Consider the following 15923-nt stretch of genomic DNA (forward strand, 5'->3'; position numbering starts at 1 on the left):
AGACCCCTAGTTGGACTCAACAAGGTAAAAACAATGACTGCAGATGCTGGAAACCAGATTCTGGATTAGTGGTGCTGGAAGAGCACAGCAGTTCAGGCAGCATCCAAGTAGCTTCGAAACTGTCTTGAATACTTTCTATAAATTCTTCATCATGCCTACCTTCACTAACCTGACTATCTCAATCTCCATGAAGATTAAAGCCTCCCCATGATTAATGTATAACATTTATTACATGTCCTCGCTATCCCCTGGTTTATTCTCAGTTCCACTGTATTGACATTGTTAGAGGGACCTATAGAAAGCTCCCACCAGCATCTCTTTCCCTCTTTATTTCTTACCTCCACCCATCTGGATTCTATACCTTCCAATCCACGATTATTTCTAGCTATTGAACTGATTCCATCCTGTAGTGACAAAGTTACCCCACCTTCCTTTCCTTCCTGCTAGCCTGCCTTTCAAAACGTCACATGCTTCTGAATATTTAGTTCCCATCTTTGATCTCATCGTAACCATGTTTGTGTAATGGCTATAAGATCATATCCGTTAATGAGTATTTGAGCTGTTAGTTTATTTATTTTGCTTTCAATACCACATACATTCGGTGAAGAGCCATTAAAATATTTTTTTTAGAATTAGAATCCCTACAGTGTGGAAGCAGGCCCTTCAGCCCAACAAGTCCAAACCGATCCCCTGAAGAGTAACCCATCCAGATCCATTCCCCTATATTTACCCCTGAATAATGCATCTAACCTACACATCTCTGAACACTATGGGCAATTTAGCATGGCTGTCTTATGAACTGTTTATTCGCCACTGACCCTAATGACTGCTGCTTTTCTACGTTTGTCACTCTCCCTTTCCCACTCTGGGTATTGTTACCATAAAAGTTATTATGATGGGATTCATACCTGGGTTTCTGGATTAACAGTCAAGAGAGTGGTGCTGGAAAAGCACAGCAGGTCAGGCAGCATCCGAGGAACAGGAGAGTCGATGTTCTGGGCAAAAGCCCTTCACCGTTCCTGATGAAGGGCTCGAAACGTCGATTCTTCTGCTCCTTGGACACTGCCTGACCTGCTGTGCTTTTCCAGCAACACACTCTCAACTTAAATCTCCAGCATCTGCAATCCTCACTTTTGCCTCTCTGGATTAACAGATCAGTGCTAATACCACGAGACCTTTGCCTCCCCATAAATGTTTTGGGGACATGAGTTCAAGTTCCACTGTGATGAAATTTGAACTCAGTGCAAAATCTGCACGTAGAAGATTTAATGGTGCCCATTGTTGCAAAAACCCATCTGGTTCACTAATACTCTTTAGGGAAGGAAACTGCCATCTTTATCTGGTCTAGCCTACATGTGACTCCAGACCCACAATGTGGTTGACTCTTCACTGCCCTCTGGGTAATTAGGGATGGGCAATAAACGCTGGCCTAGCCAGCATCACCTGTATCCCATGAATGAGTTAAGAAAACTTCCCCTCCCAGTTTAAATGGTAACCATCCCACCTGTAAACAATGTAGATGTATCTCTAACTAAAATGTACATTCAAAGAAATTGTAAAAACTATAATTTTCAGTATCCTTACGATTTTAATCTTCCTAATTTCTACAGGGCACAGAACAATTCTAAAGAGTTCACAACCCAGAACCTTGAGTATCTCATTTACCATGGAGCTGGACATAGTTCCTGTAAAACTCTGCTGTCATTTCTCATAAGTCACTCTCATCGTTTGAAATATTTCTTTTGTTTTTGCAGATTCACACCTTTGAGATGCACATTATCAAAGCAAAGGAGAATTATGCTGGAAACTATCGCTGTGAAGTGACCTGGAAAGACAAATTTGACAGCTGTACATTTGACTTGGAAGTAATAGGTGAGAGGTTTCTGTTTACTCCTGGGTTTTCTGCTCAATGAGTTTTCAGTGGCTTTTATGTTTGAATTATCTCAGGCATCAATATATTCCGAGTGCAAAGACATCTTTTTTGACACATGAGAGGTTTTCAAACAACTAAGAGGCATTATTTTTAAAGACGATGCAGTGTGTTGTCAACAGCGTGGGTTCAATTCCCACACCAGCTGAGGTTACCATGAAGAACTTCCCTTCTCAACCTCTCCCCTCGCCTGAGGTGTGGTGACCCTCAGGTTAAACCACCCCCAGCCATCTCTCTCTAATGAAGCAGCGGCCCGTAGTTCGGTAGGACTCTGGTGACTTTACCTTCCAAGCTATATCAGCTCAAAGGATTTCAGATGCTTATCCATTGGTGAGTGACAAGTTAGCACAGAGCTGTCCACAGACCTTTATACTGTTTCAAAAACTAATTCGGCTGAGGGGTCACTGCCCACAGAGCTGTCTCTACCGCCACACTACCCCCCCCCCCCCACTCAGGGATTAATGGTGAATTGTTTTCTTCAGACAGGGGCTACGGGCATTGCTGGGTGGGCCAGTATTTATCGCCCGAACGTAATTTCCCTTGGATACAACTGAATGATTTGCTCAGTCATTTCAGAGAGTGGTTAAGAGTCAACCATATTGCTGTGGGTCTGGAATCACATGTAGGCCCAGATCAGGTAAAGATGGCAGATTTTCTTCCCTAAAGGACATGAGTGAACCAGATGTTTTCAATTTAACAACAATCGGCAATAGTTTCATCATGAGATTTTTAATTCCAGATTTTAAAAATATCTAACCTCAAGTTCTATCAATTGCTGTGTTAGGATTCAGACCCCAGTCCCCAGAAAGTTACCTGGGTCTCTGAATTAATGGGAGAAAGTGAGGACTGCAGATGCTGGCGATCAGAGTCGAAACATGTGGCGCTTGAAAAGCACAGCAGGTCAGGCAGTATCCGAGGAGCAGGAGAGTCAATGCTTCTGGCGAAATGCCCTTCATCAGGAATGTGTCAACTCTCCTGCTCCTCAGACGCTACCTGACCTGCTGTGCTTTTCCAGCGCCACACTTTCCATCTAATACATTATACGGAAACAAGGATGAATTTAAGCATACTTAGGTATGCCTCATCATTTAAATTATGCAAAAACAAAATGAGTATAAGCTGTTTAGCCAATCACATGGTTTCTCCTTGGGTTATAGAGTCATTCAATCATACACCACAGAAACAGATCCTTCAATTTCAACCAGTCCATGCCGACCAAATCTCCCAAACTAAATTAGTCCAACTTGCCTGCATTTGGCCGATATCCCTCTAAACCTTTCCTATTTACGTATCTGAAAAATGGGTTTTAAATGTTGTAACTGTACCTGTTTGGCAGTTCATTCAATACACGAACCACCCTGTGTGAAACAGTTGCCCCTCAGGACTCTCTTAAATCTTTCTCCTCCTGCCTTAAAAATATATCCCCTAGTTTTGAACACCTGACCCTAGAGGAAAAATACCCTTGCTGTTCACCTTATCTTTTCCCCCTCATGATTTTATAAACCTCTGCAGGAACACCCATGAGCCTCCTACATTCCACTGAGAAAAGTCCCAGTCTATTCAGTCTATTTTCATAACCCTCCCTTCCTGGCAACAAGCTGGTAAATCTTTTCTGAACCCTCTAGTCTTTCTGTATCAGGGTGACCAGAACTGTGCACAGTAATCCATAGTTGGCCTTACCAACACTCTCTACAACCACAATATGATGTTCCAACTCCAATACTCAATGGTCTGAGCAATGAAGACAACCATGCCAAATGCCTTCTTCGCTAATCTATCTACCTGTATACCTGTCAAGAGATTTTCAATGATCTATGTATTTGAATCCCTAGGTCTCTCTGTTGGACAACACTCCTCAGGGTCCTACTATCAAGCGTATAAATCCTGCCCTGGTTTGCCTTACCAAAATGTAACACCTCACATTTATCTAAATTAAACTCCATCTGCCACTCATTTCCCCATTGTTCACTTGATCAAAATCCCTTCGTAATCTTAGATAATGGTGCGGCACAGTGGTTAGCACTGCTGCCTCACAGCGCCAGAGACCTGGGTTCAATTTCCACCTCAGGCAACTGTCTGTGTGGAGTTTGCACATTCTCCCTGTGTCTGTGTGGGTTTCCTCCCACAGTCCAAAGATGTGCAGGTTAGGTGAATTGGCCATGCTAAATTGCCTATAGCGTTAGTTGTAGGGGAATGGGTCTGGGTGGGTTGCTCTTCGGAGGGTCAGTGTGGGCTGAAGGGCCTGTTTCCACACTGTAAATAATCTAATCTAATAACCTTCCTCATTGTCAACTACACCACCAATTTTGGTGTCATCTACAAGCTTATTTACCATTCTTCCTATATTCTCATCCAAATCATTTATATAAATGACAAACGACATTCAGAACAGAGAAATCACATGTTTGATGAGATGAGGTTATGTTAAGGTCACTGTGCAAATGCACAAGCAGAAGCCAGAGCATTGTAAATGCATTCATTTACGAAATCCCTGTGACTTTTTAACGTCTGGTTTGAATTCTCTTTGCAGAGGCCCCAGAAGTTCAGCAGATTGATATCCGTTCTGCCTTTAAACGCAGGTAACTATAGTCCAACCTCAGTATCACTGCTCCTTACTCGTTAACATATGTTCCACAGCACATATCTGTCTGCAGCAATGCATCAAGGAAACTCTTTGGACCCATTTTATTTGTTTTCCAATTTGACACACTCCCTCTTCTTGCCCCATATCTAAGCAATGTTTTTTCAGTCCTTTTTTGAGATTTAAAAAAAATTAACACCCATGGGATGTGGGTGTCACGAGCCAGGACAACATTTATTGCCCATCCCTAACTACCCAGAGTGTAGTTAAGGATTAGCCCCATTGCTGTGGGTCTGGAGTCACATGTAGGCCAGACCAGGTAAGGACAGCAGTTTCACTCCTTAAAGAGCATGAGTGAACCAGATGGGTATTTTCCTGGCAACCATTTTGTGGTTACAATTCCAAACTTTTAATGATTCAGCCATGGTGGGATTTGAACCCTGGTCCCCAGATCATTAGCTGGGTCTCTGAATTAATAGTTTAGTTATAATGTCATCACCTCCCCTCAAATACCCAGCACAGAAACGGGCCATATAACCCAGCTTGCTCTGGGCTGGCTTTTCAGCTCAACAAAAGCCCTCTCCCATTTCATCTCACTCTATCAATATCCATTTGTGTTTCTCCCACAAAGTTTTATCCACATTTTACTTAAACGCACCTGTACTATTTGCCTCCACCAATGCGACAAGCCCCATATGTAGTATCTTTTATCAAGTATTTCATCAACACCCTTTTGAAAATTCTGACTCAATCTGTTTCCATTCCCCTTTCTGGTTGTGGGTTCCATATCACAACCACTCACTGTGTTTAAAACAAAATCTGCTCATATTAAAGCAAAGTGCTGAGCAGGTCTTAAAACATAATCTGAAAATGCTGAAGAAACTCCGCAGTTGTGTGGAGAGAGAAACAGAGTTTGTGTTTGCAGTCCTGCGCGACACAGACTCACGTTAATTCTGTTTCTCTCTTCACAGACGCTGCTGAGTTTCTCCAGCATTTTATTTTTTCGTTTTGGCACATGTCACCCCTGGGTCTTCTGCCTTGCATCATCAACCTTTAGTTCCTGATCAGCACTAAACTCTCTCCTTCTTTACTACATCATCTATAGACATTGCTGTACTTTCAGTCTTGTGCGTGAACAGAGCCTCCACAGAAGTCACCGCAGGTTCAAACCAAAATTATACGTTGTGTTTCGGTGTGGATTATTTTAAGAGAGTTGTTAACTGGAGACTCTAAAGGCAAAACTAACCTGTGGTTTCTGAGTCTGGTAAATTTTGTCTTGTGATAGACTGGCACAGATGGTAAGTGAACGGGTTGATGAGCATTACTGTGCTGAAGCTTCTTCACGTCATATCCAAAAACAAAAGGGAGAAATGACAACAGTTCCTTGTCCTGGATCTTGTACAAACACTTTGGAACAGAAGGAAACCATCCAACCCCTCAGGCCTGATCTATCAGATCCTAGATGATCTGGAGCTCAACTCCACTTCGCCGCCTTTGTTCCGTTTGGTTCCAGAGGAGTTTGGAAGGATAGGCATTGCTGCCCCTTGGTTGGGAAATCCAGAACATGGGGTCATTGCCTCAGAATAAGAAGTCATTCATTTGAGTGAGGAGACAGTCCTTTCCTCAGAGCGTTCTGAACATTTGGAAATCTCTGCTCCAGAGGGTTGTCAGCACTCTTAGTTGAGGATATTCAACATTGAATTGGACAGATTTTTGTTCTTTCAGGGAATCAAGTAACATGGGGAGCAGGTGGAACAGTGGAGTTGAGAATCGTATTGAATGTAGAAGCACGCCTGAGGGGGGCAGATGGCCTACTCTTGCTCTTGATTCTTACGTTCTTATCCATCGATACCAAACAATCTATCAACATCAATCCACTGAAAACAAGCTTCAAGGGAGAGAGTTTTACATTTATCCTGACTCCCTTTTTTATTCCTGATTGGTTCTGGCTTCAACTTTGAAGAATCAGTCCTTGATGATCACCTAGAAACCATCTGAGAGGATGTAGTAAATGATGAAAACGTCATAGTGCTTGGAGTGTCACAATAACTGTACCTCAAGAGGTGACAATGGCTTTTTTAAGTTAAATCCATCTCCAAGAGCAGCAATGGTCATTGTAGGAGGCATGGAGCTAACAGTTTGACTCAGAATCACTTCGATAATTGTTTCAAAAAGTGAATTTGATTCAGCTAGAAATGAAATCTCACAGTTATGGGACAAACCAACAGGCCTGGAAGCTATGGCATTCTAGAACGTAACATTAAAGTGGTAGGCACTCAAACCAAGAGCTGAAGAAATATCTGAAGAAGCACAATGTCAGGGAAAAGATGTCCCGGAACCTCAAAGTACAAAGAGAAGCAAAATTCAAGCTTGTCATGTGATGGTACAGAATCATGTGTTTTCTTAAGGTCAAAATGAGTTTGGAAATAATTCAGACAACCTTAATCCTTAGATGTACCAATGTGAATTTCACATGTCCAGACTGAGAAGAACATCCAGAAACTGTCATGTTAGTGTGAATGTATTTCAATTATAGTTATATCTTGGGGTCCCAGGCAGTATTTCAATATATCCAGGCTCACTGGCCTATCAGTTACAAAGCTGCTCTGACACTTTGTGAAAAAGGACTAATATGACAGTCTAGGAAGTAGAACTCAAACATTCCTGGTGGGCAGCTGAACAACGATGCAGAATAATGTATGAAAGATCAAGTGAAAGTTAAATGAGGAATCCTTTCCCTTCAGTGAAACCATAAGTCATGAGGAAGTGTCTACCTCTTCCAACAAGAGGCAACCGAGTTCACGACAACAACTTGGAGCAAGATAGACACTGTCAATAGAAAGCATTTGGAAGGAGATTCATTGGTCATCTTAGGGTGGGGGGGGTGGGGGCAATTTTTATTATAGGATGGATTTTGGTTTCCGTGGAAATCATAGCAATCCCAGAAAATTTGTGACACAGAAAGAGGCAATTCCACCCATCATACCCAAGGCATGAAGAGCTGACCAAATGAATCCCATCTTCCTGCATCTAATTCTAATAATTTACCAACAACTGAATTTAAGCTGACCGGAAGTTATCCATTCCATTTCTTTTTAAACCATGGTATCACGTTGAGGCAGTATTGAAAAATGATAGTCAAGACCTTGGTCATTTCTTTGTTTTCTTGTTTCAACCATTTGGGGTTTGCTTCAAATAGAAAAGCAGAAAGTGCTGGAGAAACTCAACAGGTCTGGCAGCATCTATGGAGAGAGAAACAGAGTTAATGCTTTGAGCACAGTGACTCGTCTTTGGGACTTATTTCATCTAGGCCTAAGTGGATGCCAACCACAGTAAAACCTCCTCTCTTACAATGTTTATTTCATCTGGTATTTGTGTTGATTTCTGGTTGGTTGATGGGTTAACAATGCTACCCAGTTGCCTGTTGGCATTTAATAGCCTTTGACTAACTCTATTTCTTTCCTAGCCTACACAAACATCTTCTCTAAGATGTTCATTATTATGTCTTTTTTTCAATCATAGGACTGCACCAGTAAGGTAAGGAGCTCCTTCATCATTCTATGTTATGGTGCCAGTGGAGAAGGAGAGATACTCCTTAACCTTCTTATTATCTTTGCCTGGAACGCATGAAAGAGACCTACGTATTTTTCATGTGTAATCTTCAGTTTACTTAACAATTCCACCAGCATCTTGTGTCTTGCCTTTCCCTGGATTGGTGGTAAAAGAGACTGTGTGTTCAAAATATTCTCCCCTCTGCTGTGTAACTGAATGAAATCTTAGCTGCACTGTGTCAAGATTAACCTGAAATTGCCAGTTGCTATCTTGGGCAGAAGTCAAATCATCTCGACTCTTGAATCTTGAAATGACAAGGTTCTCCTAGCTTCCTTGTCACGAACCAATCTTTGGTCACTCAGAACGGGTAGACTAGACTTCAAAGCACATTGTTCTGTGCACATTTCTGAATGCAAGTCTTCATTTGTCAGTAAGTAGTTGATTCACTAATCTTACTAATTTATGAAAAAGAAGTTTAATCACCATAAAGTCTGGATTCTAAGTGATTCTCCTGCACTCATTTGGCAAAAACCACTCTTGTGCATTATTGTGGAAGTCTTAAAAAAAGAGGTATAACTTATACACCAGAATTTATGGTAAATATTGGGTAAATGCCACACAGAGCTATTGTCTCTTAGGGTCATTTATCCGATTACACCAATTAACACATGAGGCACAGCGGGTTGCTGTGTCCAGTTTGCTGATTGATTGCTTTCAGGTAATTCTTGCTGAGACCCCTCTGTCGTTGAGGGTGCTAGGTCTTTGAATTAATGAAAGATCATTCATGATCATCAGTGAGAATGTCTTGAATTTCTGTGGGTGGTCTGCACATGGGCATCATAACATTGCACCCAAATGGTTCATGAGTTTACACTTTGACCTGGGTGATCAGCAAACACCTTCTCAATTCACAGATACTCAACACCATTCATTGGTGGAGCCCATTACAGCTCCAGAAACAAGTAGTCTCAAAACAGTTTTGAAAAGAATCCATAAATGTCAAATAAATGGCCATGAACCACGGGGTGGTGTAGGATTATGATGTTCCCAATGTCTGTAAATGCGCATGCCATGTTAATGACCGGGCACAGCATCTGGATTGTGTGGGAGGAGTGCTCAGAAATCTTTGTGTTTAACTTTCGGAAAGTTATCTACAAAATACCCGAGAGATGAAGACCATCTTTGGAAGAATGTGAGAGCTGGGCATTAGCAATGCTCTTAATTTAGAATTATATTCAATTTGCATCATAAATTGCATCTTTGTCTTTGCATTTTGCGACTTCTTCCTTGTGTGAAATTGAAGAGATGAGGTGATCATCCTAATTTTTTGAAAATCTGCCATTCATTTTCATTTTAGAACCTTTGGAGGTGGGAGGAGACGGAGCAGATGGAAATCGCCTTGACTTTTTGTTCTTTTCTATGATTTTTTTTAACTTGATTCCAAAAAAGTATTTAATGCACTTTTCTTTCTCTGTTAAAAGCGGTGGTGATGGTCAGGATGATGCAGGAGAGCTCGATTTCAGCGGATTGCTAAAACACCGGTAAGATATCTCAGGATTTGACGGTAAACCCGGCTACTTGGTTGTTGCCTTAACCTGTTGGAATTGTCTCTTGGAGAATGCTTTGAAGAGGTGGAAGGAACTGTGGGCTGATTTGGATGATCAGACAGCCCCCTCCCCTTTGAAGACCCACATTCCATTTGCCCTCCCTATTACCCTCTGAAAGCGGAAGCTAGCTTTTTGTGCATCCTGCCTAAGAGTTCATGTGACCTGTATACTTGATTACAGTCATATAGTAAAGAGCACCTTATTATGAGAGAGAAGAGCCTCCTATATTGAGACTTACTTGATGTCAGCTCTTTCCCAACAATGACTCTTAGACCAGCACAGGGAGCAGGATTGGAAGTAGCATTATACATCAACCACAAGCCACCAGGCAACAGAATGTAACAGGAATCATCACAATAGGTTGCCAAAGTGGGTGGCATGATAGCTCAGTGGTTAGCACCGCTGCCTCACAGCACCTGGGTTAGATTCCACTCTCGGGTGGCTGTCTGTGTGGAGTTTGCACATTCTCTCCGTGTCTGCATGGGTTTCCTCCCAAAGTCCAAAGCTGTGCAGGTTAGGTGGATTGGCCATGCTAAATTGCCCGATAATGTCCAGAGATGTGCAGACTAGATGGGTTACAGGGATAGGGTATGGGGGTGTGTCTGGGTGGGATCTCTTCAGAGGGTCAGTGTTGACTTGATAGGATGAATGGCTTGCTTCCACACTGTAGGGATTTTAGGTTAGATTACTTACAGTGTGGAAGCAGGTCCTTCGGCCCAACAGTCCACACTGACCCTCCGACGAGCGACCCACCCAGACCCATTCCCTTACATTTACCCCTTCACCTGACACTACGGGCAATTTAGCATGGCCAATTCACCTAACTTGCACATTTTTGGACTGTGGGAGGAAACTGGAGCACCCGGAGGAAACCCACGCAGACACGGGGAGAATGTGCAAACTCCACACAGAGAGTTGCCTGAGGCGGGAATTGAATCTGGGTCTCTGGCGCTTTGAGGCGGCAGTGCTAACCACCGTAATTGGTCGAGAGAGCAGGATTTAACAAGTAGCTTAGAGACATTGAAGACCACAGAGGTTTAGGGAGGGGATTCTAGATCCCTGCCTCAGGCAGCTGAGTGTGCACTCACTGATGTTGGAGTGATGATGATTGGATAGTGCTGTGAGGTTAGATTGGAGGAGTAGGGAGACCTCAGCCAATCGTAACAACTGAGGAAAGTTACAGACACAGAGAGGGAATGTCAACCCAGGGACTGAGCCCAATGTTCTGACATTGTTTTTGTGAACAGGGAGATGAAGGAAGAGAGCACGGAGCCTGAAGTTGATGTTTGGGAGCTGCTGAAAAATGCTCAGCCACACGAGTATGAAAAGATAGCTTTTGAATATGGCATCACTGACCTCAGGGGCCTGCTGAGACGCTTGAAGAGGATAAAGAGGGAAGAGAAAAAGAGTGCAGGCAAGTACCTTCCCAGCTCCGAGTCTCTGCACGGCCTGTACATCCCCTTGACATCACTGCGAATGAATCAGAGAATGACAGAATGCAAAACAATGCCATTCGACCCATCGTGAAAAAGCTATCCAATTTCACACCTCACCTGAAGAAAAAACTCAATTCATTTTGCTTTTCAATTCTCAATCCACTCTGTGTGAAAGTTACTATTGAATTTGCTTCCCCCTGCAGTGTGTTGAAGCTTGTAACATTGTGTTGCATAAAAAACAAAATTTCCCATTTCCTGTACTTCAGACAACCATGTTATAAACTTGTGTCCCTCTGGTTACTGACCCTATGGCAGTCTTAACAGTTTCTGTTTATTTATTCCATTGAAACCCCTTTTCAGATCTCCAATAAGTCTTCGCTTAACCATTATAGTATTATCAAAATTACTGAATAGTTATATCAGTTCACAAAGTTAAAAATCACACAACACCAGGTTATAGTCCAACAGGTTTATTTGGAAGCACTTGCTTTCGAAGCGCTGCTCCTTCATCAGGTGGTTGTGAAACAGGATCATAAGACACAGAATTTATTGCAAAAGGTTACAGTGTCATGCAGCTGAAATGATATTTTCAAAAAACCTAGAGTAAGTCTTTCATCTTTGGGAATGAGTTTGTTAGTTTTGGTTCATTAATATGTAAATCCCAGAACTTCTTTAAAGTCACATTCTCAAGATAACTTAAGGTTCTATAACAAAAGGTGTCATCTCAGCTCAGACAATGCACTAAAGGTGTGAGGCTAAAGTTTGTCTGTATCCCAATCTTGAGCCAGACTGGTTCTGTTTCTAAAGTGGAATTCACACGATATTACATGGATTGACTGCCTGAAGGTTATGTATTATGGTATACAGACAAACTTTAACCTCCCACCTTTAATGCATTGTCTGAGCTGAGATGGCACCTTTTGTTATAAAACCTGAAGTTATCTTAAGAATGTGACTTAAAGGAAGTTCTGGGATTTACATATTAATGAACCGAAACTAACAAACCCATTCTCAAAGATGAAAGACTTACTCTAGGTTTTTTGAATATATCGTTTCAGCTGCATGACACTGTAACCTTTTGCTATACATTCTGTGTCTTATGATCCTGCTTCATAACCACCTAATGAAGAAGAAGTGCTTCGAAAGCTAATGCCTCCAAATAAACCTTTTGGACTATAACCTGGTGTTGTGTGATTTTTAACACTATCCACCCCAGTCCAACACCAGCTGCTCCAAATCATAATTTCACAAGGTATAGGAGCAGAAGCAGACCATTTGGCCCATCGAGTCTGCTCCACCATTCGATCATGGCCAATATGCTTCACACCTCCATTTTCCTGTCTTCTCCCCATATCCCTTCAACCCATTACCAATTAAAAATCTGCCTAACTCCTCCTTAAATTTACTCACTGTCCCTGCACTTTGGGGGAGCAAATTCCACAGATTCACAACCCTTTGGCAGAAGGAGTTTCTCCTCAACTCTGTTTTAAATTTGCTATCCCTTATCCTAAGACTATGACCTCTCATCCTAGAATGCCCCACAAGAGGAAGCATCTATTCCACATCTATTTAATCCACACCTTTTATCATCTTGAATACCTCATTTTGATCTTCCCTCATTCTTCAAACTTGCAGAGAGTATAGACCCAAACTGTTCAATCTTTCTTCATATGACAAACCCCTCATCTCTGGGACAGAGAGAGGCCATTCAGCCCCATGTGTTCATGCTGACTCTCCAGAGGATCGATATACCTCATGCTGTTCACTCACCTCCTCCCTGTAATGCTAGGCCTTATTGTTTTTCAAACAACAACCAAAACAAAACTCTAATGAACTTACTATTAGCACATTCCCAGGCAGCAAATTGCAAACTAATCACTTACTGCAGGAAACCGTTCTCTCTTTTATTTTGTTCATTTATGGGGTGTTGGTGTCACTGGCCAGAGGGCAATTAAATGTCAATCACATTGTCTAAAGGGCATTAGTGAACCAGGTGGTCATCATTAGACTCTTAATTCTGGATTGTTATTGAACCACCTGCCATGTTGGGATTTGAACCCAAACCCTAGAACATTAGTTTTGCCGCTGGCTTAATAGTCCAATGATGATACCACTCAGCCATCCCTTCCCTTCTTCTCATGCTTCCATTGCCTTCTTTTCTGCCAGTTAACTTAAATCTGCCTCCACCCACACCCCATTCACAATCCTTCCTCTATTCCAAACATATTCTCCCTGTCCAGATCCCTTCTGGTCATTCACACCTTGTTCAAATTTCCTCCCCACCTTCTCTTCCCCAAGTTCCAATTTCTCCAATCTCCATAACTGAAGTTACTTATTCAGGTGAGTCTTTTCTGCAGCCTCTCTATTGGTTCTTACAGTGTAAGTGAATGCAATCAGGAGCTCTGAAGAGTGGCTACGTTAGGGTCTGAAGGGGATCCGCTGTCCAGGGCCAGCCACCTAGACATGCATGGGGAGCAGCACTGAGGCCTATGATGAGGCCTATGGTCCTTGTCTTTGATGAGGTCTGTGATGAGGCCTATGATCCCTGTCTTTGATGAGGCCTGTGATGAGGCCTTTGATCCCAGTCTCTAGCCCTAGAGACAAAACTGTGATCTTCTTGTAACTTGATCCACCATAATCATATCCGATTTTATTCAAATTTCTCCTCACTAAAACCGAGATGACAATTTTAACCAAGTCTTTGTTTCATGTTTCACTCTTATTGTTTTCTTTTCGATTGTTCACAAAAGCTTTTGCAAAGATTCTGGAGCCCGGTTACCAAGTAGAGAAAGGTGACAAGATCAGATTTGTTGTGGATTTGGCAGATCCTACCGTTGACCTGAAATGGTATCGCAATGGTCAAGAAATCCGACCTGGTCCGAAGTAAGCTTAAATTGTTTTTATCCTCTAGGTCTCCCATTCCTGCTATCGCACTTTACATTACAGTCTAAAGACTGAGTTTCACCCGAGTTGCTGCAGAATTTAGCCCAATTGGAGGATCTCCCAAATTGTCCTTGCAGTTGCAAACTTGTGCACAGCAAGATCTCACAGGTAGCAAGGAGGTAATTGGTTCGTAAGCAGATCACAACTTGTCTGCTGTGTTTTTGTGATGTTGATTTGAAGTTTAAATATTTTCAGGACAGCAGAGAGCCCTCCCCTGCTCACCTGTGAAATTGTGGTGTGGGATCAGTAATAACGCAGGAAACCCGACTGGAAAGAAACATTATTTTTTGTTGGACACCACATAGAGTGACAACTCATGGTGTACATAGACTGGTCCCCGTCCGGGACAGACAGTTCCAGAGACCTGCCCTTGGGTTTGCTTTATCTTTTCTTTTGATATCGAGAGTGTTATCACACACAACTGAATGGGACTTTTTCCCATCTCCAAATTGTTGGAACATGTTTGAATAATTTGAGACGTAAGGAGAGTGGGAGGGGCTAAATCAAATGGAGTTGGAGAGGGAGATAAAGCATTCCACCCCCAGGCAATGTCCACCTCTCTAAAGGCACCGAGAGTGTTGATGGACACCTTGTGCTCCAAGGGCACCTGGGCACAAATGTAACCTCAGGAGAGGGGAGCCAGTTAGCAGAGATGACCCTCTCCATGACCCGCTGCCTGGACCTGGTCATTGCCAGCCTGGCCAGGTTCAGGAGCAGACCCATGAGGCAACCCTCCAATCTGCCCGCTCCTGGGACTGAAGTGCAACCAGAAATGCAACAGAAAGCTTCTCAAAAACTACAAAGGGAGTGCACATGCTCATACCCAAATTTAATGTGTTCACAGACTCCACAGTGCCTGACGGTAAACAGTAGGGCTGGGAGCCTGTGAACCACTGCAATCTGCAACTAGAGACTAGATTCCCGATAGTGTGAAAACAGGCCCTTTGGCCCAACCAGTTCACACCGATCCTCCGAAGAGTAACCCACCCAGACCCATTTCCCTCTGACTAATGCACCTAACACTACGGGCAATAGAGGGACTGCTAAGTGCAGCACCCTCCACCCCAATCCCTGAGGGAAAGAGGGAGAGCTCTCACATAGACAGCCCTCCACTGGGGATCCCTGTAGCCCCCAGTAAATCATCGGTGTAGCCAATTAGATATTTACAAGCAAAGTTCACTGAAGGCAATGCAAACGATCAAAAGTGAATGGAGGGTAGGGGAGAGCAGGAACAGGCTAGAGGATCTGCTTGATGTTTTTGGTTCTTTTTAACCTATCTTCTAATCAATCTGTTCAGAGATGTTATTACCCCACTTCGAGCAGGTTGAACCTAGGCTTCCTCACTCAGAGGTTTGGACACTACCACAGCACCACAAGACGGCTGAGGGTCTATTTCATGTTTATTTATTTATTTAACCTATGTTTCTGATCAGCCCTTTTCTGAGATGTGATTGCACACTATTGCTTCCTTCAGTGTCACTGGATCAAAATCCTCTCTCCCTAAGGACATTGCGGGTCTAACCTACAGCACACGGATGGCAGCTGTTCAGGAAGGCAGCTCAGCCCCACCTCCCGAGGGGCAACGAGGCAGGAGCAATAAATGCTGGCCCAGCCAGCGACTCTCATAGCCCATGAGTGATTTGAAAACAAGAGTATCAGTGGGCCTGGGGAACAACATCCGGCCCAGATTCCCATCCAAATTACACGCTATTCCACCTTAAACAACTCTCCCCATTCTCCCTCCATCATTGGGCTAATTTTGGGCATTCCCCTCCTAATGTCATCACACCCAGATCCCATCCGCTGACAGAGTGCCCTCTACAGCACTCCATTTTGTCACGTTTCTATTGCCAGTGGTTCAAGAAAGCAAGGAG

At 43.0% G+C, this 15923-nt stretch overlaps 1 protein-coding gene across 11 annotated transcripts in view; it reads left to right on the top strand.

Moving 5' to 3' along the window:
* Window positions 1-15923, top strand: part of mybpc1 (myosin binding protein C1) — a 146370-nt gene that overhangs the window by 68982 nt on the left and 61465 nt on the right. For 10 of the 11 annotated variants that reach the window (XM_072551998.1, XM_072551993.1, XM_072551994.1 and 7 more), the window contains 6 exons: window positions 1755-1872; window positions 4461-4509; window positions 8034-8048; window positions 9545-9604; window positions 10918-11084; window positions 13857-13989. In XM_072551998.1, the coding sequence (XP_072408099.1) occupies window positions 1755-1872; window positions 4461-4509; window positions 8034-8048; window positions 9545-9604; window positions 10918-11084; window positions 13857-13989 (542 nt within the window). The remainder of the gene's footprint in view (window positions 1-1754; window positions 1873-4460; window positions 4510-8033; window positions 8049-9544; window positions 9605-10917; window positions 11085-13856; window positions 13990-15923) is intronic. The other variant, XM_072551995.1, reaches the window with a different exon arrangement.

The sequence above is a fragment of the Chiloscyllium punctatum genome, chromosome 32, assembly GCF_047496795.1.
Source record: "Chiloscyllium punctatum isolate Juve2018m chromosome 32, sChiPun1.3, whole genome shotgun sequence".
NCBI lineage: Eukaryota > Metazoa > Chordata > Chondrichthyes > Orectolobiformes > Hemiscylliidae > Chiloscyllium > Chiloscyllium punctatum.